Source organism: Ursus maritimus, unplaced genomic scaffold (assembly GCF_017311325.1).
Source record: "Ursus maritimus isolate PB19 unplaced genomic scaffold, ASM1731132v1 scaffold_33, whole genome shotgun sequence".
In the NCBI taxonomy this organism is placed as follows: Eukaryota; Metazoa; Chordata; class Mammalia; order Carnivora; family Ursidae; genus Ursus; species Ursus maritimus.
Genome location: NW_024425897.1, coordinates 10,790,790 through 10,813,999, shown reverse-complemented (window position 1 = coordinate 10,813,999; position 23,210 = coordinate 10,790,790). Strand labels below are relative to the sequence as shown.

At 59.9% G+C, this 23,210-nt stretch overlaps 1 protein-coding gene across 4 annotated transcripts; it reads right to left on the bottom strand.

Moving 5' to 3' along the window:
* Nucleotides 1-12: 12 nt before the first annotated feature.
* Nucleotides 13-22,340, bottom strand: SMTN (smoothelin). Of its 4 annotated transcripts, none has more exons than XM_040619746.1 (21): nt 22,203-22,340; nt 20,319-20,449; nt 15,477-15,625; nt 14,984-15,077; nt 14,814-14,892; nt 14,612-14,718; nt 13,407-13,727; nt 13,245-13,317; nt 12,581-12,652; nt 11,979-12,500; nt 11,609-11,781; nt 8,365-8,517; nt 8,201-8,276; nt 6,926-7,090; nt 6,767-6,829; nt 6,483-6,549; nt 5,372-5,545; nt 5,090-5,207; nt 4,360-4,511; nt 3,235-3,400; nt 182-316 (listed from the first exon to the last, which is right to left on the bottom strand). In XM_040619746.1, exons 2-20 carry the CDS (start codon nt 20,367-20,369, stop codon nt 3,256-3,258), a joined length of 2,754 nt encoding a protein of 917 aa, XP_040475680.1. In that variant the 5' UTR covers nt 20,370-20,449; nt 22,203-22,340; the 3' UTR covers nt 182-316; nt 3,235-3,255. The 4 variants fall into 4 exon arrangements, with proteins under 4 accessions (XP_040475679.1, XP_040475681.1, XP_040475680.1 ...); XM_040619748.1 differs by having other exon boundaries at nt 14,621-14,718; XM_040619745.1 differs by lacking the exon at nt 3,235-3,400 and having other exon boundaries at nt 13-316.
* Nucleotides 22,341-23,210: the final 870 nt, after the last annotated feature.

Genomic DNA, 23,210 nt, shown 5'->3' with positions numbered 1-23,210 from the left:
GAGGAGTCAGCGTCGTTGAAAACCAATAATTTATCAAAACGCAGCGTGTGTATGCGGGGGAGGGTGTCGCGACAGACAGGGCAGCAGTGGGCAGGCGCACAGGGAGGGGATGGTGCCTGGATGGTGGGGGCAGCTTGCCGCAGGCGGGCCGTGCTGGCAGGGAGGCTAGACATTCTTGCCGCGCAGGCGCAGCTCGTGGCGCCGCAGGTGGTTGTAGAGCGACTGCACATAGGTGAAGACGCACTTGGGGTCGGGCTTCTTGCCCATGATCATCATGTCCTCCACCTCCACCAGGGGCACGCAGTCCACCAGCATCCTGCAGGGAGGGGGCACGGGGGTGGTTGTCAGCACCGACCCCGCCTCCTGCGGCTACCCTCTACCTGGAGGTCTTTTCTCTGCTTGCAGCCTGTTGGTCTTCCATAAACTCCAGATTCTTGATTGACTGAAGGGGGTAAAAGCCTTCCGGGAAGACAGGAATCCCCAGGCCCCACTCACCCTCGCCTAGAAGGATCACTGCGGGGAGCCGAGCCAGGCAGGCGGATGTGGAGATGGGAGAGGAGGGCCATGTCCCATTCCAACTCTTGGCAGGATTCATGTCTCTACCCCTAGCCCTGGGGGGGGGGGGGGGTCCTGCCTCCAGACCCCACCCATGTTCTCTCTGGAGGGCCACCTCCAACACAGCCTCAATGGCACACTCCAGCTGGCACAAGCCTCTGGGTTGGGCCACTGGATCCAGTGGGGGCTTACCCATGGGAAATCTTTCTTCTGCAGTCAGGACCGCCCCTGTAACCCTCTGTGCCCTGGATTGTCTCTCAGATACCTGGCCTGGTACCTCCTGCAGAGAGGCCCGGGAACCCCTGTCCTTGCACCAGCTACATGAGATGGAGGACAGCGAATGTGTGTGGGGGGGAGGGGGGATGGGGCTGGTAGTTCTTAAACCCTTACCACCTGCCTTGGGTAGAGCAGGGGAGACAGATGAGGGTCCCAAACAATACAGACAGAACCATCTACAACATCCTCAAGGGTAGGACCGCCCTTCTGTCATCCTCCAGAGTGCTGGCTGTACTTTACAGAGAGGGAAACTGAGTCACAGACCAGGAGTCATGTTTCAAGCCCCAGAGCTTAGTAGGTGCAGGGCTGGGCCTTCTGGGACTCAAGCACTCAACCCTGGGTGTTGACACCCGCCTGGAGCCCCCTCTTCCCTACTGCAGGAGCCATCTCCCCACTCTGGAGTGAATGGGCTGCAGCCACTAAGCAACCGACAGCCCCAGAACTCTAAAGCTGGAGTTTGCTCCTTGGCTCCATTCCCCCCACCCCAAAGCAAGACCTCTGCTGCCTTGCTCCCTCCATGTCCACGTCAACTGAATTTCCTTAGGCAGGGAAGGCATAAAGGCAGGAACTCCTCCTATTGCCAACATACCAAAGGGCCCAGGACTACCTCCTCCCATCTTGTGCCTTCAAGGTCAAACTTGGGACCATGGTAGGGCTGGGGCCTACTCCCAGCTCACCCGGACTCCTTCCCGGAAGAAGGTTGGGAGGCGGGAGACCTGTTTCAGTCCAGGCTGTACCCTGATCAGCTCTGTGTGCTAGATGAAGCTCTGCCCTGTTCTGTGACTCAGTTTTTTCATCTTTACAGCAACAAGTTCTCTGCCTCAGTGGAGACCTTGGGAGCACTCAGGATGAAATGAGGTTCTGACTCTGTTGCTGATGTGCTATGTGCCCTTGGGGTCATCTCTGCCCCAGGCAGGATTCATTTCCCTGGCTATACTATGGGGAAAAAGGCAGCCTCTTTCTGCAGCTCCTTCAAGCTGTGGCTATCTCCCCAGGGATCCCGGGCTCCCCAACGTGCAGCTCCCTCCCACCTCTGGTGTCTTCCCTGGAGACCTTATAAAGCCATTGTTTACACTGGGGCTCACAGCTCAGGGCTCCAGCTGCCCCAGTGACAGGCCAAACACAGGGCAATTCGAGCAACAGCGCGGCTGAGTCACACTTTCCAACTGGATCAGGGCTGGGTTGGGCCCCTCTCCTTCCAGGCCAGCCTGCTGGGCGGCAGCTCCTAAGTCCATATATGACCTGGAGACAGAACCAAGCCCATCCTCCCCTCACCTGCTTGGCTTCTCTGGGTATATGTGTGCACATGTGGGCTGCCCCCCACATGGCTCCAGGCCCCGAGGGGCATCTGAGGGCTAGCTCTTCCCTGACTCACATGGCTTTGGGCAATCCCCTGGCTCCCTCTGAGCCTTTGTCTTTTCTTCTCTCTACACAATAGGTGGGAAAAGTGATGGGGTAAGGAAAGCAGCCCTAAGTGGGGGGTCTGGAGCTCCAGTTTCTGGCCCTGTTTCTGACCTAAAACCTCCAGGACGCTGGGCCACCTTTCTCCTCTGAGCAGCTTCTCTGGAATGGACAGTTAGCTCAGGACCTGAATTCTCTACTGTGGCTCTGAGGTGAGGTGGCTAGAGAGAAAATGTCAGAGCTGGTTTAGAGATCCAGAAACATCTTCCTGTTAACTGGCCCCGCTCTTGAGCTCTCCAGTGAGTGTGGCACCACCAGCTCCCCAGTGCCCAGACTGGAGGCCTAGCAGACTTCCTTGAGCCTCCTTCTCTCTCCCCAACCGGATACATCAGGAAACCTGTCCTACTTCTTATTAAGCTGCTCCAGCTATCTAGCCCATTCCTTCCCTCCCCATCCCTCATCCAGGCATTGTTCTAGAATGCTAACCAGACCACATACATCCTTTCTCTGTTTGGAAATCTTTTATGACCCTTGTTCTCAGGAGGAAGTTCAAACTCCTGTGGCCCCTTCTCCCCTTCATACCCAGATGAAACTTCCTTCCCTTCCTGGGTGTGCCGTGCTCTCCATCCCTCTCACCCCCAGCCCTGTGCATAGGCTCATCCCTCTGCCCGGGACTCCCTTTCCCTCCTTTAGCCTGAACTTGTCGTTCAGATCCCAGCTCGGTTTGCACTTTCTTCAGATAGCTGTCCCGGGCCTGCAGGCTGGGTCCGGTGCCTCCTCTGGGGTTCCCTCCTGGGCTTGCTCCATCTCAGTCCTGCTCATGTGGGTTGTCGCTGCCCCTTTAGAAGAATGGTCTTGCCTGCTAGGCCCTGAACTGCCAGAAGATAGGCCCGTGTCTGGCTCCTCCTGGCTGCTTCCCCCACCCACCTCCCGGGTCTCTCTCTGTGCCCCTCTGAGCAGATTCCAGCATACAGCACAGGTGGGCGAGGCGGCGTTTCTCACCGTGGGGCCCCTGAGCAGGGGTTAGGACTTTTTGGTTTTTACCAGCCCCTTCTGGACCAGACAGCGGTAGAACTCCTGGATGTACGTGTACACGCACTTCCAGTCAGGCTCTCGAAGCCGCACCATGTCCTCTGTGTCCAGGAGCTGCGGGCAGTCCGCATGGGTCCTGGGGAGGGTAGGGGGCCGGGAAGGGGCAGGGAGGCAGGGCCCGGGAGAGGAAGAGGGGGAAGAGGCAAAGAAGAGAAAGGGGAGGAGAACAGAGAGACACACACATACACACACACACAGAGACAAGAGTTCAGTTACATTCTCAGTGCTGCAGTCTGCCGGCCCCCCCGCATGCCCCTTCCCCATAGTGGACGTGCCGCTCACTACCCATCACTAATGGTGTGCGATGCAGACAGGGGTGGGGGGCCAGACCAGTCACAGGTGCAGAGAACTCTTGGGGCAAGCGGGAATGGGGTGGGGGCAATGGCGTTGGCACTGAGGTTGGAGAGGAGGGCTGTGCCCCAGGGAGGGGGGGGTGAGGGAGGCGTGAGAGGAGGTGGGGGAGGGGGAAGAGGAAGAAATCTGGGGGAACCAGAAAGAGAAAAGGAGAAAAGGAAAGACAGATGGAGGGTGCTGAGGGTGAGGTGAGCAGACGGGGTAACGATTCCAAAGTGGAGGGCTTGCTGATGTCCTATATAAGCTTCTGGCAACACCTATATAGGCTGGGCGGGCACGGTGCCCGGGCCAGGAGCCTCCTTTTGGAATCTCCAGCCGGGATCCCGTGGGAGCAGGGAGCTCTGGTGACAGTGGGAGGAGAGCAGGACAGAGAAAGGGAAAGAGAGAGAGATGGAGGAGGGGGCAGAGGGAGGATGGGGGGATACGGACAGGGCCACCTGGTGGGCCTGGGCCGGGGCTGGTAGGCGGGCCAGTGGCTCCTTCGTTCCGGCGGGCGCCTGGCACGCTCAGCGGCGGGTGGGCAGGGTGGAGAGGACAGGGGCTTTCTGGGGAAGGGGGTGTCAGCCACTGTCTGACAGTGCGGCTGGCCAGCTCCAGGGGGCCTTGGGGCAGCTGGGCCTGGCCCAGCTGCGCAGCCCCAGATGCCCAGCTGACACCAGCAGGGCTGGGGCCCACACTTACTCAGCAGATGAGAAGGCCACCTCGAAGTTCTGACGCCGGTTCTGCGGGCTGAGCTGCCCATAGTCGAAGGCCTCGGGAAAGAAGTTGTGCACCAAGGCACAGAAGGCCATCCCATCACTCCAACTTGAGGAGAAGTTCTGGATGTCCACGTGCTATGTATGGGTGGTGGGAGGACTGGTCAGCTTCCCCATAACTTCTATGCCCCCAGCGTTTGGCATTCCAGACGTAGGGCAACTGGGGTCAGAGAGGCCCTGTAGCTTGCCCAAGGCTGCATAGCGGTTGGGGAGTGGGAACACGAGCACCCTTCAGTTCAGTTTGTCAACTCCCACGTCTGCTACTTGCTGGCACAGAGCAACCAGGAGGCCCAGCACCACCCAGCTAAGACCACGGTCATGCCTCCCTCACTCCTTCCCTTACTTATAGGTATTTACCGAGCTCCCCCACTCTCACTCCCAAGAGCAATGAGGGGGGACTCCAAGGGTGAGGTCTGGCTCTGAACTGGGCCCTCATTAGGCCCTGCCACTTAATCAGTTATTCTGGACTCTAGGGCATGTTGTGTGTCCCTTGTTTCCTCATCCCAAAAGAGGACTTCCATCCTCCCTGCAGGCACGGGGGCTGTGAAAAGCACAGGGGGTGAGAAGGAGTTCTGCCAAGAGGGAGGTGCGGACCTGTGGGGTGGGGGTTGGGGGGAGAAGAAAGAAGCTTGGCTGCCTGGCCTCACAGCGCTCACCTCATAGCCACGTGTCTTGGCTCGGCACCAGTCTAGCAACATCTGCTTGATGCTGTTGGCGTTGGGGACCCCAAAGCTGGTGGAGCGCTGCACGGCTGCGCGGGGTCCACCAGGGCTTCTGCAGGGGAGCGTGGGGGGGGGGCGGGTCACTCAAGCATAGGGGATGCTGCTTCCTACCCAGCCGGTCCCAGGCCCCTCCCAGCACAGCTCCCACTGCACCCTCCCGTTTCTGGCCCCGCCCAGCCCCGCCCCCTGCCACTCACCCCGCCCCCTGCCACTCACCCCGCGGCGCCTTCCTTCTCCAGCTTCTCAATCATGGCCTTGCGCGCCTGGGAAGCCGAGGTCTTGGGCAGGCTCTGCGCCTTCATCAGCTCTTTCTTCTTCTCTGCCTGGCGTTTCTCGAGTGCCGCCAGGCTGCCGGGCCGCGGGCTGGACTCATCCTCGCGGTCAAAGATGCTGGGGGGTAGGGAGGCGACTGTTAGGCTGCTCCTGAGCCTCGACCCCCGCTCGCCAAGGGAGGGGTCTTGTTGGGCTCCCGACTCTACACCCTGGGGTAGGTAATCCACGACCCCAACACCGGTCAGCAGGGGAGGGAGGCGTCCTTATCACACCCATTTTGCAGAGTAGGCTGAAGCTCAAAGGACAAGAGGGTGGGAGTCACTCTTTCCAAGAGACTTGGCCCTTGGGGAGTTCTCTGAGAAGGCTCACTCTCTGATCGAGTGACAGGTGAGTTCAGGTTCTGGGCACTATCAGCTAATAATGCCCACCAGCATAATCAGAATAATGGTAATAATAACAGCTCATATCTATTGCGTCATTTTAAACTTCACAAGGGGAGGGAGGGATACTTATCATTTCCACTAAAAATGAGGGAACAGGCTTCTGGCCTCAGGTTTCAGAGGGCATGAGGGGCGGTGCAAGAACTTGAACACGGGTCTTTCTGGCCCAGAGCTCTTGAACCCCTCTGGTTCCCAGCCTGAATTCTGATCCTACCAGCCCCGATATATTCTGTAGGATAGAGGTGTACTCCTCCCTCATGAGAATAAGGTGCAAAAGTGCTGTGACATGGGACGTGGTCTGCAGACATTGGGAAGTGGCAGGGCCACCAGGCAGCTCAGTGGCAGGCAGGCCTCTCTACGGGCTCAGCGCCATCGGTGCCACTCAGAGCTGGGAGACCCTGAACAAATCTCTGGCCTCCCTAGAGGTGGTATGGCTGAGGATTAGGTGAGATCACAAGGGGAGCAGGAGTGGCCTGATTCCTGCTCTGACCCTCCCTGCCTGTATGCTCATCACGTTCCAGCACCATGGTCTACCCCTCTGTAGAATGGGTGTGCAGTGGGGTCCCATGTGGCACTGACTCGTCTGTGGTCTGGGGATGGGTACCTGTGCTCACCTGCCCATCTTCTTGGATGAGGATGAGGAGAAGGTTTTGGTTTGCACCATGGTGCTGCCGCCACCATCTGTGAGAAAGGGGAAGAGGAGCAGGGCTCGGGCTCGGGCTGGACATGGGGAGACAGCGCGGGGGGGCTGCGGGGGGATGGTGGTAGCCACAGGCAGAGAAGAGAAAGTGACTGCTGGACAGAGAGACACACAGATGAAGGTACGGAGAGAGAGCTTGAGGAAGAGTCTGCGGAGGTGGGCAGGCAGGCAGGCACAGGGCGACCCGGGCGGCCTTACTCTCCGAGCGCCTCACAAAACTGGACTCCACTGTGGTGGTGCGGGCCGTCCGTGTGCCGTCATCTGTAGCGGCAGGGGTGAGAGGAAGAATGTGAGGCGTGGGGCCAGTGGGGTGGATATAGTCCCACCCGGAGCCCTGAGCCCTGCTTGGCCCCTTACTGGAGTGGACGAGCCGCTCGGTCTTGGTGACAGTGCTGACAGCGGAGCCATCGGCTGCCCGCTGGCTGTGCTGCGTGGTGGTCTCAGTGGCTGTGTTGCCACGGCCCTCCCCTGGCCGGGCCCGTGCCTCTTGCAGCCGCCGTTCCCGTTCCTTGTCCCGCTGGTCTGGGCGGGGGGGGGATGCCCCATGCATGCCCAGAAGGGCCACCCATCACCCACACAGCACATATGCACGGGCACACAGGGCACACACGATGGGGTGGAGGGCAACTTGTTAGAACTACTGAAGACAGGGGACAAGGGCCCTCTCCAGGAGTAGCTGAGGGGGAGGGGATAGCTATAACTTGGCAGGGGGCGGGGCGGGGTGTGGTGTGTGGCAATGGACTCAGGGAGAGACAAGGGAATATGGACCAGCTAAACTCAAAGGGGGAGTATTTGGGTCCACAAAGGGGGTTTCTATGGGAATGAGTAGCTTATTCCAGAGTGAATATGCAGATCTGGGCGGGGGTGGGGTGGGGGGAGTAGCAGAGTTCAAGGAAGGAGAAGCTGAGTGAGGCTAGTAGCTGAGTGGGTCTTTAAATAGGTCTTAAGTGGGAGAAGAGCAGCTAGAGGAAGAAATATCTAGATCCAAGGAGGGAGTAATTGGAGGTACTGAGAAGTAATTCACTACAGGGAAAGAGGAGTTAGGACAGAAGCTGGTAAAAGGGGTCACTGGGTCTGAAGAGGTAGGTGGGTGGGCATAGGGGCTAGGTGGTTATCAGCGAGGCCTGGAGGAAGCAATCAGATTCAGAGAGTATCTACAGCAGCAAGTGAATCTAGACTCTGAGGGAAAGAAGAGCTGGGTCCAAGAAGCAGCTGTGCTCAGGGAATGGGAAGCTGGGTGGGGGGCAGAGGCTATGGTGGTCATCAGTGGCTCTCAAGGAGAGAAAAGCAGCTGGGGGAAGGAGTATTTGGATTCAGGGAAGAAGTAGTCGGCAGTACTTGGGGAAGCAATGGGATCCAAGAAGGAGTAGCTAGGAAAGGGAGTAACTAGGTCTAGGAAGGAGAAGAGAAGCAGGTTGGGGACGGTATAACTGGGGTAGCCAGGGGGAAAGAAGGGGCTAGGGAAGGGAGAAGCTGGATCCAGGGGGAATGACGCAAGGGAACATCTGGGGCTAGAGAAGCAGCTGGGTAGGGCAGTTTACTGAACTAGAGTGTCCGTGAATGGACCCCAGAGTAAGGGGAGCAGCTGGGCACTGGAGCAGCGGGATCTGGAGTGGGGCAGGGGCTCTCTACCTCTCTTCTTTTGTCGGAGCTCACGCAGTGCAGCCCGGATGAGCTTCCGTTCCTCAAAGTCTGTCGTCTGATCCAGCTGCAGATAGAACCCCTGTCATTACCCACCTGCTGCCTGCTGGGTTCCTGCCCCCTGCCAACCCCCAGTCCGCCAGATCTGGCCATACCATCTTGTCCAGGATGCTTTCATCCTCGATGGCCATCAGCTCCTCTGCGCTCAGTGGGCTCCGCCTCTCAGGTGCTTTGTCCACCCGCGTTTGCTCGGCGCCATTAGCCACTTCCACGGCTGCCGAGGGGGGCTCTGCTGGCTCTGGCTCCATCTGCAGGGTGGGGAGAGGGCATGGACTTTAAGGAGGGGTGTAGATGAAACCAACCGTGCCCCCAACGGACGGGGGACTAGGCCCTGGGTCTGCGGGCACAGCCTTGGAAATAACCACCAACTGGCCAGACTGCCCGTGCACAGATGGTCATACTGCGGTCAGACTCGGGGAAGAGGCACTGACAGCCTTGCCGTAGGGCTCCCCATCTACCCGGAATTGTGTTAATACAATTAACCGTGCCAATACTGGTGCTTTTCAGTTGGTAGTAAGCACTGTATAAACACTCGGGATTTTACTGTCCCTATTTAGCATAAGGGGAAACTGAGGCTCAGGGTAGCTCCATGACTTGCCCACAGCCCTTCTATAAGTGTGAGGTAGCCTGGGGTCTGAGCTGAAGGTAGCTTAACTCCTGAACCTGAGCTCTTTCTGCTACTTCATTCCCAGCCCCCTCCCAGGCAGGCTGTGCTCTGTCCTGGCAGTTCCCAAGGCCTGGGTCCTCCTGGGCCAGTGCCCAGGCAGCACATGCCACACACACACACACACACACACACACACACACACCCCAAAGGGGCTGGACCAGGGCCCTTGGGCTCCTGACCAGGTGTCTGACTGGGACTGCTCAGAGCCAAGTCCTCTCTGAAGCCTGCCCCTGCTCCAAGGGGCCTGCAGCCCCAACCTAGCACCCTACGCCTCCCAGGCCACCTTCCAACCACTTGCAGACAAGCCCCCAGCCCAATTATCACAGCCCCTCCCCTCCTGGCAGGGTCTCTCTATCTGCTGTGAGGGTAAGGAGAGCCGAAGTGGCAGCTGCTTTAGGGAGACTCAGCCTGGCTGGGCAGAGTAGGGGTGGGGGTGGGGGCTGGGCCCTGGCCAGGGGCTGCTGGGGCAGCCACCAAGCATGCCTCAGGGCCAGGAGCCTGGCACCCTCTCGCCTGAGCGTTGGAGCACTAGCATCCCAGTCCCACTGCAGATAGGTAAACTGAGGCTCAGAGAAGGTACTGGCATATCTTAAGGCCCCTCAGCAGAGGCAGAACCCACTCAAAACCACCCCCCCTTCCCCAGCCCATAGGGACTTACGAGACTGCTGCTGCGGGCAGGGCCGGCAGAGGAGCGGCGGCGGGTGCTGAAGGCAGGCGGGTGGGCCACGGGGGTCCCGGCATCAGCTGCCTGGAAGAGGGCCTCGGGATCGGCAGCGGCCAGGAGCAGCTCACTGGGCTCCAGCTCGGGCTCAAGGTCAGGCGCGATTGGGACCCCCAGCCGCAGGCTCAGCACCTCCACCTGCCTGCCCAGTGCATCCAGCCGCCGGCTCAGTGCCGCCGTCTCCACCCGCAGCTCTTCAGCTGCCCGGGCCACTGGCTCCATGGCGGAGGCTGCTGCCTCAGCCGCCTGGGTCACTGCTGCCCGGCCCGCCTCAGCCACTGCCCGCAGCTCCTCCAACGCCAAGCCCAGTCGCTCCTCAAGGGCTGCAGCCAGCTCAGAACCGGGCCCCGGTACCCCCGGCATGGTGATGGCAGGGGCTCTATGGTGGGGTGACGATGGGGACAGTGGTAGGGACAGTTGCCTCTGGCTGGCAGTGTCAGAGTCTTTGCAGCTGGCCTGAGGGCGAAGGCAAGGGCAGTGGGCCTGCCCCGCCCCTGCTGGCCTCCTGGCCTCCCAGCCTGCCACCCGCCAGCTGGGGCTGGGGCCCAAATAGAAACCTATTCTGGGCTCCCTGTGGAGGGGGCTGTGGGGGAGGGGCGGCCTGCCCAAACAGGCAGACCGCCAGGCCTGGCCCTGGCCCTGCAGAGATCACAGACCGGCAGCACAGCAGCGCTGCACAGGTCCTGGAGGACTACCTAGGCCACAGCCCCGTGGCCCACAGATGGGGAAACCGAGGCAGGGAGCAAGGAATAGGCCTGCCTCGGCCACTATTTGCATTAGCTGCTAGGATCCACTCTGCCAGCCTCCAGAGCCTGCACTCCTTTGCCTTTAGGCCATGTAGTTGTAGAAAGCCTTGAACCAATGGGGGGAATGGAGGCACGGAGAGGCGGGGCTTTGAGCGATCTGCTGTAACAAGTGTCTCGTCCCTGACGTAAATATTCTCTGGCCCGCCTGTGGCCCTTGGACCCAACTACAGGTTTTGAGCAAATTTTAGGCACTTTTCTGCTTTCCCTTGATTCCTGATGGGGAAACTAAGGTGAGTTGGTGGTATCAGATACAGAACTCACCGTTGTACCCCCCCCCCCACAAGGGCCTCAGCACCATCCCCTCACGCTCTTGTCAGAGAGCAGTTGGGTCCTGCTCTGCAGGGGAAAGGGTGCTTTCTTGCTCCACCTCTCCCAGTCACCCTTGAGAAGGCCCAAAGCTGGCTCTAGCCATCTCACCTCAACCAAAGTCCCATTCAGTCCCCAGTGTAGTCCAGAGGACATTACCTGGGCAGCCGGTGGCCCACGGGGCATCCCTTCCCCAGCTTAGCTCCCAGCCAGCTGATCCCAGCCTCAGGAATGAATAATGGAAGGGTGCGGCGTATTCAGTTCCCGTGGCACCTGCTAGGCTGCCGCCTCACCTGACTGGCACCCCCTGCCTGTCCCCCCATCAGTGCTTCTGCTGAACCCCCCAGCGATGTTGACGCAGATGGTAATCACTGATCTCCAATCTCCTAAGAGGCCAGGCTGATCCTGGATGAGCAGATCAGCAGCTTTGCTTCTTGGGGCTGAGGTCTAGTATGAAGTAGATGCAGGGGCACTGGGGCTAGCACAGGAAGAGGGGGCAAGCCCTCACCACCCTCTCTGAGCTTCAGTTTTCCCATCTGTTCATTAGGAATGAACGAACTGGTTTGGGAGTAAGGACCAGAGACCAGCATGTGGGAAATCTGCGGCCAGTACAGAGTAAGTTTCTGACACACCTCGTGGCTGATAGACCCTAGTCTGCCCTTAGCTCTGCCACCAGCTGGCTCTGGACCGTAGGTAGCCCCGTTCTGTCTCTGGGCCTCAGTTTCCCTGTGTGTGCAGTCGGGGAGGAGTGGAGCAGAGGAACCCTGCTAGCCCTACATCCTGAAGCAGTCTAATAAGACTGATGGATCGTGAGGCTGGTGGGGTAAGGAGGGGCTCACCTTAATGCTGCAGCCTCCCCGGCCACCAGGGGAGGCATGGCTGAAGCTGGTAACGTGAGTGACGCTGCCCAGCTGGGTCAGGGTCCCAGGGCTGCTGATGTGGGTGATGGTGCTCTTGCCCCCACTGCTGGTGCTGAGGAGGGTGGGAGGTGCCCGTAGCCCCAGCGTCAGTTCTGGAGGGGTAGAACGGCTACTGTCAGATCAGCTCCAGTGCGGGCGATGCCAGCCAAGGTTAATGGTGCCCCTTGCCCCCAGCACACCCTTTGGAGACACCCTGAACCCTGGCTACAGCACTTGTCCTATGTGCAGAGCTGGGTGGCCGGCTGCAGGCACTCATCCCCAGCAGTGGGGAGACAGCAGGGAGGCCTACCTGCCCTCTGGTTGCCTGTGGGCAGCAGCACTCGGCTTGTGGATGCCTGGCCACGGCCATCCTTGATCTCGATGGTGAATGTGGTCTTCATACTGGCCCCTGGCTCGGCAGTGCCGACAGGCACGGAAAGCGGGGCACTGGGCTCCTCTGCGCGGGCCATGGGCCCCCCTGCTCCGTTTTCAAGGGGCCTGGCAGCCAAGCCCCGCCCCCTGGGGCCCTCCTCCCGGGGGCAGCTCTGAAGCTGGGCCAGGGGCCTGGCTGTTCCTCGTGGCTCCTTGCTGAATCGGGAGGAGGTGTCACTGGGGCCCCGTGAGGAGGAGCCACTGGAAGAGGAGGCAGGGGTAGTGCTGATGTGGGAGGGGCCCAGGAGTCTTGTGGGGGTCGAGGAACCCAGGGCCAACCGGGGTGGACCATCCTGGAGCCCAGCAGCCATAGGAGAATCAGATGTGAACTTGCGCACACGATCCCGCACGGAGCCGGCCCGCTGGAACGGGGAAGAGCCACTGGCAGGGGTGGGGGGCTCTAGAAGGGGTAAGAGGGCTATCAGTGACTTGGTGCGACAGGGACTGCCCCAAGTCTACAGCAGTGGGAACAGGTAGTACCTCGGTTCTGGGCTGGCTGGCGGGGGCTGAGCACGGACAGGGAACGTTGGCAGGGACGGGGTCCAGGCAGGTCTGGCAGTTTGGAGAAATGGTGGTAGCCAGGTGGGGGAAGATAAAGGAGACTGGATAGGGGGGTTCCACCTCTCACAGTTCTCTCTTCCACACCACCTCAGCCTCCCAACCCCTTCTTGCACTCCAGTCTCCCCATCCTGTCTTGTTCCTCCTTAGTTCCTGGCCTCCCATTCAGCTGTATCTATCTTATAGGCTCCTCCTTCTCCTCCAGCACTGACCCTAGGATGACTTGGACACTCCTGGGGGCTGGGGCTAGGCTTGGGCTGGAGGAAGGGTGCCCAGATCCTCCCTGCTGATGGGGATGGGGGACACCCGCCCTGGCCAGCACTGCCCATGGCCTCAGCTGGGAGATGGGCGCACTCCCTTATTGGGGAAAAGAATGTGCCTGAGGCCCGTTGCCTTTCAAGGCTGCGGGGAGGCCTCTGGCCATGGGTGGGGGGGCGGGCCAGGCTGGGGGTGGGGACACTTCGGGGCAGTGGGAGGAGTGTCAGGGACTGCCTAGCCTTGAAGAAGCTGAAGCAGTCTAGGCACTAGAGCCCATTTTCTAGACACGGAAGGGGAGGCCTGTAGCTACTCCTGCTCGGACCCTCACCTGCTCTCTTTGTGTTGGAGGGACCTTTGGTGGGGCCTTGGACAGCTGGGGGCTCTGTGGGACCAGGCAGGAGCTGCAGGAGAGACATAGCATAGGCAGGGCCTGACTCCCCAAATCAAGGAGCTCACCTGCCTGGCATCCCTGTCCCTCATCCAGACTCACCTTGCTGACCACCTGCCTCTCAGTGCTGGGGGTAGCTGGCAGTTCCTGCGGCTCAGGGCTGGTGGCCCTGGGTGGGCTGGAGGGTGGCTCAGGGCTGCCCGCAGCCTCAGCAGCAGGACACTGGGCCTCAGCAGGCTCTAGTGGAGGCTCAGGAGAAGCAGTGGTGGGTGAACTGACAGGCGAGGCAGGTAAGCTGGGTGTGCCCCCAAGTGGGGCCCGCAGCAGGAGTGTTACCGTGGTCACATCCCGGCTGGTGCCCTGGGGGGTTGGGGTTGGCTCTGGGACCTCCGCCTGCTGCTCCTGTGTCTCTGGCTCTGGCACCTGTGGGTGACCCACAGGATGTAGCCAAGGCTCCCCAGGCTGTCAGGTGCCCAGGGCAGGGCATGCAAAGCAGAGGGGCTAGGCATAGCTTCCTGTGGGCATACCCGCACATGCATGGATGCTGATCCTTACTTCCCAGCCTCCTGGCACTGCCTGGAGGAGGGCGGTTCAGAGAGGATCAGATCCTATGCCAGGGGTCGGGGATGACAGGAAACCTGCTGGGGACTCCCGGTCTTCAGAGATCCCTGGAGCAGAGGCCCCTGACCCTGACCCCAGCCTGGCTCATCAGTGGGTGTGTCTGTGGGGGTTAGTCCTTCGGGCACTGGGACCCAGCGGCCTCTGCTGGCCACTTAAGGAATTTACACAGCTTGACCTCTCGCCCACACTCCCTGGAGAACAGTCAACTCTGTGAACAGTGCTCCACCAGTCAGCTGGGGTGTGATAGGTAGGCCCTGAGAAGCCAAAGTCAGGATGTGGGCTATCTGGATAGGGAGCGACAGCCTCACGATGGGTTTAAGCTGGGGAGGTACCATGCATTTCAGGGAGATTGCATTGGCTACCGAGTGGAGACTGGATGGCCATGGTGGGTGAGAGGTTGGCTGGGAGCAGGGAGGCCAGCAGGGTGGTGATGGGAGACACACTCAGGAGCAGTGTAGTCAAGATGGCTTTGAGGGGAAGGCCTGGGTAGATGCAGTCTGGATTGGGGGACATGCGGCCAGAAGTTGCCCGGGAGGGTAGGCAGAGGCCTGAGATAGAGCCCTCGAGTCCCCCCCAAAAATGCCCACCCTCAGTCAAGTACCAGTCTAGCAAAGACACACAGGTGCTCTTTGTTGCTGGCATCCATGGGCACAGGACACTGGGCTATACCCTCCCACCCTGCTCACCTTCCTCACCTCACAGCGTTCCAGCCTCTGTGCTGCCTGCCCCTTGCTCTCCTCTCTTGAGCCACTGTTGGGACGCCCGCTGCACAACCTCCCAGCCAACGTGGCAGCTGGAAGGGAAGGACAAAATGTCAGGTGAGTGGCCGGGAGGTGCTGTGGGTAGCCTGTGGCAGGGCACAGGGCGGGGCCAGAGCAGGGCACATACCCTCAATCTCCTGGGCCCTTATGCGGCGGATGGCAGCTCGGATCAGCTTGCGTTCTTCATACTCACCGGCACCTCGCAGCTGTGGATGAGAAACAGGCCACCGGTGCTGGACTGTGGCGTCCGGCTCTTCACCTGCCCTGCCCCATCCCCTGGCCTGGCCTGGGCCTCACCAGTGCAGTCAGCTCTTCCACATCATTCATGGACTCCAGCCGCCCCGCCAGCCGCGCCAGAGCTGCTCGCTGCTCTGCCTCTTGCTGCTGAGAGCTGCAGGGACAGCATGACTATAACCCCCACTGCCATTGCCAAGTCATGGAGGGTGTGAGCTGAGGGGAGGGGCCAGGACGGGGCACCCAGAACCTTGGCAGAGGGGCGGGTAGTGGTGCACACCCTCTGGCTCCACGCTGGCACACGCATGCCCACGTGCGTGAGCACTAGAACCACAGGCTCGGACGTGCTATCAACATGCGTGTGTCTGGGACTCCAGGCCCGGCAAGTGGTCCGGACCCACAGACATGCCGGTGTATTCCAAATGCCTGCCTGTGCTGCCGTTTGCACACCCAGATAGGCAGCAAGCACACCTGTGCTCACGCCTGCCTGCACAACAGCAGCCGAGCCCTGGCACGTCTTCCTCCCACCTGCATGACCAACCCCCTGGCCACTCACTGCAGCCAGTTCTCCTTGTTGTCCTGCCGCTCAGCACGGAAGCGCTTGGATGCCAGGGCCTCCTCCTCACGCTGCAGCTCCTGCCGCTGCAGCTCCCGGATGGCGGAGCGGATGCGCCGCCGCTCTGCCAGATCCGCTGTGACCTCCAACTGTGGGGCAGGCGGGGGTGAGGGGCAAGGCATTTCAGCTGCCGGGGCAGAGGGCGGGTACCAGCTGCCCACAGCTTGGCCTGGGCCACAATGAGTGGTCTGTCTCTACTCTCTCTGCCACATGCCTGTCACGAGCCTGCCCTCCCACCCACCCAGGGTCTCAGAGAGACCGGCCCATGGAACCAGAGCTCCTGGACAGCCCACTGTGCACTATGGTTTACAGAATGGGTGGCCAGCAACTGCCCACCTCGGCCAGTTGCGGGGCCAGGCACTGCTTTCTGAGATTTGACTCCTGTCTCAGGGTCCTTCGTCAAACCCCCAAGAGCCTGGGAGCCAGGAGGAGGGAGGCCACCCCACGGGCTCCTAACAGGGTCCCCGAAAGGGTGATTAGGGCAGCTGGAGTCCACCCTGTGAGCAAGGAAGATTCCCATGTTCTTATCCCAAAGCACTACAGCCTTGCTAGGGGGTGGCAGCCCCATCCACACTGGACTCATGGGAAAACTGAGGCAGGGACAGGTGCTTAGGAGTTCTAGTTTCTTGCCTGGCTGGGGGCTATTTTTTTCTCCTGTACTGACCCAGTCCTAACCACCATCAAAGGGGCCAGGGCCCAGAGTAGGAGGGTTAGTTCCCCAGATAGATAATGCAGCTGCACGAGGGTCTACCCAGGGCCCTAGAGAGGGTATCAAAGGGGGGGACAGGTGCTCCCACCTGCTTCTGAGCCCCTCAACCCCTGGGAAATTAGGGGTGGCTGGTCTAACGAGGTTCAGGAAAGAGTCAGCCAATTGCGATGCCTCCCCCACACCTCTCCTGCCTACAGCCTCTGTGGCTCAAGAGAGAGAGGACTGGTCTGGGGAAATCATTCAGGGGTAGGGTCAAGGAACCCTCTACCTCTTTCCTCTATAGCCTTCCTCCCCCATCATTCCTTCCTACTCCAGGATAGGGGGCCAGTGGTGGTGGGGATAGGTTTCAGCAAGGTGTATGGGCTGGCCCACGTCTGCCATCAGGTCACTTGTCCTAGTCTGAAAAGAGTAGGGAGAGGTCTGGGGCACAGATCCCTCCATGGTTCCTTCAGTCTCCACATTTCTGAGGAGCAATGGGAAGGTCCCCTGAGGCTCAGGCCAGAACCCCAGCTTGTTCCAGCCTCAGTCTACACCTGGCTGGGTGGTCGGGAACATATCCTTAAGTTCTCTGTTTCTTGGTTTTCTCATTTGCCAAACAATGGCTTCCACTTCAGGGCAGTGGGTGGGGATGGGGGAGGTGACTTGTGGTCCCCCTGCATAGCTGTGCATGCAGTAAACATCACCCCCTCCTTGGTTCCAGCCACTTAGGAGGAGAGAAAGGCAAATGAGTACATGATACGAGGCATCAGTAACATTTATCGAGAACCTATATGACAGATCCTGCACTGAGAACCCAGTTTGTTCTAATCTCACAGAAACCCAGTCACTTTATTACTCCTATTTGACAGATGAGGAAACTGTGGTTCAAGGGGGAGAAGTCATTTGTTCACAGCCAAATGACCTGAGCCAGGTTTGAACCCATGTCTCTCTGACTCCAGGGTCGGTCTTGAGCTGAAGATAGCTCTGTTGCTGGGGTCTGTCTGCCATGGTGGGTACCTCAAGGACCTTGGCACCACTGTGGAAGGAACCCTCTCTAGCCTGGACTAGAGTGAACTATAAAGGCCAAAGGGGGCCTATTATAGCAGAGGGAGGGAGAATGAGGCTCACCTTCCCACCCTGCAGTCCTGGCCTCAGAACTAGAACCTTCTGTGGTACACTTGGAGATTGTGGGCCTGAGGGGTCAATTGGTTCAGTCCCCCTGTACAGAGGGTAGAGACCAAGAGATGCGATGACCAGCCCTCTGTCTCCTGGGTACCCATTCTGAATGCCCTGGGTTCCACAGATGGGGTTCTTATCTCTGAAAACAGCCTGATGTAGAACCTTGGCTACCTCTGTGTTCCCTAGAAGCCTCACTGTCCCCATCTGGAAAATAGGATCCTCCATCTGATCCCCCCACCAAATGAGTGTGGTGGGGCTGGGGGAAGGACAACCTCATTCCACTGGTCATCCCCCAGCATGACCCTAACCTTTGGGCCTAGATACTGTTTGCCCACAGTACCCCTGCTGTGTGGCCTATGTTCCCCGCCCTCTCAGGCCCCACCGTTTTGTGTGGAGGGGACTGTGGGAGGGAGGGAAGGAAGTACAAAGCGCCATTGTCCACCAGAAGGAAGGGGAAGGGGATAGGGCGGTTTCCGAAACTGCCCAGTTAAATTCTCCCGGGAGGAAAGAGGGCACTTCCTCCTCCTGGGGGGCCGGGTCTCCCGGCCTTTCTGTCCTCGCTGTTGGGGAGTGGGGAGTGGGGGGTGGGGTCTGACAGGCCCCGGCGTCTTTCTGGGACTCAGCACCCCCACCCGCACAACACAGAAGACTTTCCAAGCATTTTCTCAGTCCCAGCTCCTCCAGCCACCCTGGGAGACGGGCCGGCAGCGGAGCGAGGCCTCGCCAGGGGGCGCTGAAGGCCCGCAGGCTCCGGAACCGCCCGCCCGCCCGCCCAGGGCACCGCCCACGCCTCTCCCAGGCCGCCCCGAACTGGGCGCCCGGTGGGGAGCCAGACAGGAAGCCCCCCGCCACCGCCTGCTTTAATGTCTCCGGCTACCGAGAGGAAATCAAAGTTCACAGCACTTAAGCAGCTTCCCTAGGTCACCCAGCTAGTGAGCGTCGGAGCTTGAACTCGAACCCCGGACCGAGGCGGAGGGCGTCTGGGTATATGGCGGAGGGACACGCGGCGTGCCTGTCCCCAAGTGCCCCCATCCCGCGCAGGCACCCCACCCCGTCCTCAGGAATGTGCGGGAGCATAGGCCGGAAGCGGCTGCCCGGGTCCCCGAATCGGCCCGAAGCTGGGGCGCGGGCCAGCTTTCCCTTATAAGGCCCGGCCCCGCAGGGAGGAGCCCGGCTTGGGACGCCCCCGTTCTTGCCACGAGGCCGGCGGGAGCCAGGCGGGCGCTCGGGGCGGGGACCCTCGGCAGCGCCGGGGCGAAGTAATGGCGGGCGCCGGCCGTGGAGGAACCGGTCTGGGGGTGGGAAAGACCTTGGGCGGCTTCGCGGTCCCGAGACGAGGGGCAGCGTCTAGTGAGTCCTTTCCCAGGGAGGGGGCGGGGCTGGGGCGACAGCAGCTGCCGCTTTGGCTGCTTCTCTGAAATCCCACATGGGGGTGGGAGTTGGCGACTGGAGAACCCTGAGCCTCCGAGTGGACCCCTAGAGACGGAGATGCGCGGGGACCTGGCTTTCTTTCTGGCATGTCCTGACTCTACTACCCCCAGCTGACTTCCTGAGGGGAGGTCGAGCTGACGTGGTGGGAACTTCTGGAAAACCAATCCGGTACATAGCCGGAGAGTCTAGGGGCTGGTTCGAGGGCACACAGGCTGATTGCCTTGGGTAGGTCATGGCAGCACCGGCCACTGCCCAGTGACCCCTGCCTCCAGAAGAGTGGTATGCAGGTAAAGGTAAATCTTTAATCCCCGCCCCTCCACTGCCCACCCTCACCGAGGTTACGGGCTGGATGGGGGCGGGGCTCTGGCCCCTCCTCCAGTTCAGTAGCTCCCTGCCCTTGATAGTGGGCGCATGCCTGCCCTGTTGTGTTGCCCTACAGCGTTTCTGTGCATGGGGGTGGGTGGGCTATGGTTAGATAGAAGCTGGGAAAAGAGTGGGCCTATTCTTCTTCCACTCTAAGATCTGGGCCCATGCCTCATCCTATCCCCATGCCAACTCTAGGACCTAGATATATGTTTGCACAGATCTCTCCCTCCCATTTTACAGGGAAAGAAACTGAGGCTGAGAGAGGGAAAATGACACACTAGAAGTCAGAGCTTAGAAGGGCCCCCAAGGGCCCCCATCCCTCTTTGTGGGCTCTTCTGGCTTTGACTTACCCAAGACTTGGTCCCCCATGGCCCTCTTTGGGGTTTGTTTGGATCCTGGCACACCCTCTTTGTAGCTGGGTGCCCTCGGGGAGGTGATTTCACCTCTCTGAGCCACAGTGCCCTCCTGGCTTTTGGAGCTACTGTGGTCACAGCTTCTGTGAGATGGTCTTGCACCTGGCCTGACCCCTGCTGTGCCCTGGCATTTTTTAAAAGATTTATTTATTTATTTTAGAGAGAGAGTGCGGGAGCAGGGGGAGGGGCAGAGGGAGAGAGAGAATCCTCAAGCAGACATCCTGCTGAGTTGGGGGGGGGCAGATGCTGGGCTCGATCCCAACACCCTGAGATCATGACCTGAGCGGAAACCAGGAGTCTGAGCCACCCAGGAGCCCCTGTGCCCTGGCATTTTTAATCATTGCTGCTACTGTTAACATTGGGCTAGCCTCCAGGGCCAGGCACTGCCCAGGCTGTTGCTTGGGAGAGCAAATCTAGCCTCCCCACACCTGTAGCTGCACATGGGCGAGTCCTCAGCAGTTACTGTTTAAACAGGTGGTGGCAGTGGGGAGCTGGGAGGCACCAGGCCTTAGCACCTGGCATGGACAGGCACATGCTACTGGGTCCTGCATCAGCCATGCATAACAGGCTTAGTCCTGTTCCCCTGAGCCCTCCTCCTGCCCCCTCCTTCCACCCCTCCTCTTGTCAGCTGAGAGGTAGCCTGGACAGGCCCTGCCTCTGACCTGGCTTGCCTGTCATCAGAGCGGGGATGAACGGGCCACTTACCAGCTTTCGCAAGGCTCCCTCGTCCAGCCCGGCTAAGGCCTCATCCGCCATCTCGCTGGCCCCTACCTCTGTCCGTCCCCTCCTAGTGAGGTCTCCAGTGCCTGTGGCACCTGACACCAGCTCACAGAATTCTGCAGGAGACAGACATGAATTAGGCCTGCTGGGGCCTCTAGAAATCACAGGCACTTGGGCTCTGTGCCTCAGTTTCCCTTTCAACCCATGATCATCTGTTAGTGTCTGATCCTTGCTACCTGTGGCTCCCGGCTGGGAGTTCCCTTCTGTCCTAGCTGGTATGTTGAAAACTTAACAAACCAAGGGTGGGAGTCCCTGGTTCCAGCCCAGCTAACTTGATGCCAGCCTGCTCTGTGGCCTAAACTGGGCTCTCACCCCGTTTTAAGCATCGAACAGGGAGTAGAGACCTGGATTAAGAAGGCCAACTACAGCCTGCTCACCACCAGGGGGTGCCCGCCAGACTCCAGTTTCCTGCCCCACCCACCTATCCCCAGGGCCTGCCCAGCCCCCTCCCGGACCAAAAGCTCAGTCTCTGGCTGTGGGCTGTGCGCATATCCAAATCCATGCTGCCGCTGCCCCGCATTTCCCCAGGTGATTTAATCCATTGGCGGAAACATCCTGTCTTCCAGTCCTTGACAGCAGCCTTCTCTCTGTACACACTCCTCTCTTCTCCCCTCCTGCCCTGTCTGATGCCAATTGCCTAGACCTCATGAAGCCAGGTGTCCAGGCACCCAGCTCCTCCTGCCAATTTACACACTTAGAATTGAATTCCCCAGCTAAAATAGCCTTCAGAACCTGATCCGTCCAACCTCTGGATAGGCAAAGTGAGGATTGTCGAGGGCCAGGGATTTGTCACAGGGGGAAGGAGGATCCCAAAGACCCAGAGGGCAGGGATGGATTTAATCAAAACCTTGGCCACCTCTAGCTCCTAAAGCCCCCCCCCCCCCAAGTGCCCCTAGGGGCTCAGGACACTCCCTCTTGTCCTGTCACTGCCCATCATGGCCCCCTAAATCCTGGCCCAAACTTCCAGTTCCTTCCTTCCTTTCTTCAGCCCTCATGTCTTTGTGGAATTTGAGGGCCCACAGCCTGACACACCATAGGTGCTTAGTTAATGTATGGTGACTGAAATGGCCCCAGGATTGCCCCCACCCCACGTTGATTCATCCCTCAGTCATGCCTTCCCCCTCCCCAGAACAGTCACTTGTCGAGTCACCCCATCCGGTGAAGGGGTCTGGTGGGGGGGGGTCCTAATCCACACAGTTGGGGTTCTTCGGGCCCTGCCTATACAAGTGGCTGCTTGCCTTTCCCATCCCCTTAGGCTTGGATGGGTGTCAACCACCCATCTTCCCTCTGTTGGGGTTCTTACCTCTTATCCACTTACTTTGGGGGTAATCCCCCCAAAGTGCCACTCAGCAATCACCAGACTTAGGCTCTGTGGACACTCTGAGTTCCCCCATGTCTCCTGAGGAGCAGGGGTCCCTGATGCGTAAGCCATGACACCCAGGGGACTATAGGAAGTGTCTTTCTCCTTAGGGACTCCCGCCTCTGCCCCACTTCAGTTCCAGGGCTCCCTGTCACACACACACAATCTTCAGTCCCCGGGGATTGAGAAAAGCCTTAGAGTAATGTGGGACCTTCCCCAAGGTGTCTGTCCCCACAGACCAGGGTCCCTCAGGGTCGTGGAGCCTCCTGGAGGTCCGTGGGTGGTATCCTCTTTCCCGCAGTCTAGAACCTTATCCCATGGCTAAGAGCCCCCGTGGATGGTTGGGAGCACCCAGGTCTGGGAGTCCCAGAACCCCTGTCTAGATATCCGGGTTCCACCCCCAGGACCCGTCGGGGGTCCCGGTGCCTCCTAGAGGCCTGCACACCCACCTCTCAGTCCGGCCCACCCGTTCGGCGCGGGCTCAGGTTAGGTCGCTCGGGATCCGACAGAGACTAGGAACGGTCAGGGGGAAGGCGCCGCGACCGGGATCCCAGTCCCCCTCAGCAACCGTCCCCGAGCTTCTGGAAGCGCCGCCCGTCCAGCCGCGCCAGCAGCCCTGCCAGCCCCGCCCCGAGCCACCGCGCCAGCCAATCATTGGGAGGGTTCCGCCCATTCTCTTGCCCCATTGGGGAAATTCAATTTGGAGGCCGCGCCCCCAGGGCAGGTCCCGCCCCATGCGGTCCGGGTTGTAGGGGATTGTAGTCTTGGGGCCACTGCCGCCGCGACCTTGGCTGGTTGGGCAGGGGACAGCAGGAGGACAGAGCTTCGCACCAAAGTCGCGAAGGGTTGTGGATGAAGCCAGGGTAAGTGGCCCGGGCTCGTCCGACTCGTGGAGTCTTCAGAACAACCCCTCTCCGCCCTCCTCTTTGTTCGTGAAACCTTGTCCCTTCCCCCGACTCCGCCCCCTTCTCGCGTTAGCGTTTGGGCTTGGCTGCCGCCCAGGCTGCTTTTGGGACACCTGGTCCCGGCCACCTCCGAGCGGGGACTGTGACCGGCAGCACGTCGACCCTACGTTGGTGCATCTCACGGAGCATCTCAGGTGGAGCAGGATCAATCACAACAACCCTTCCCCAGTCGACACACCTTTGGACAGAGGTTGCCTTCGTCTATCATGCTTTTCCCTGCCGAGCCCCCTCAGGGTCCGCCTAAGGTTGCGCTCATTCGATAAATGGGGAAAAGCCCAGAGAGAGAGCCAACATGCCCAAGACAACACCAGGAATCAGCCAGGGGACCCAAGAGCTCAGATCCACTGGAGAGGGCGGCCCCCAGTATCTCGAGATGGATGCCCAGGACCCTCCCCCGACCCACACATCCAGAGTCATTGGACCCTACCTGTTACAGGAGCCTGGGAGGTGGGGTCTGGAGTCCTGTCTGTCAAATAAAAACGATACCAACTC

What these genes read in the sequence shown, in the direction of transcription:
- SMTN (XM_040619745.1), bottom strand. Translation starts at nt 20,369, where the DNA reads ATGGCGGATGAGGCCTTAGCCGGGCTGGACGAGGGAGCCTTGCGAAAG. An exon ending in AGGGAGCCTTGCGAAAGCTG is followed by an intron (nt 15,626 to 20,318) that starts GTAAGTGGCCCG and finishes CCTGCCCCACAG; the next exon opens with TTGGAGGTCACAGCGGATCT. An exon ending in AACAAGGAGAACTGGCTGCA is followed by an intron (nt 15,078 to 15,476) that starts GTGAGTGGCCAG and finishes CTGTCCCTGCAG; the next exon opens with CTCTCAGCAGCAAGAGGCAG.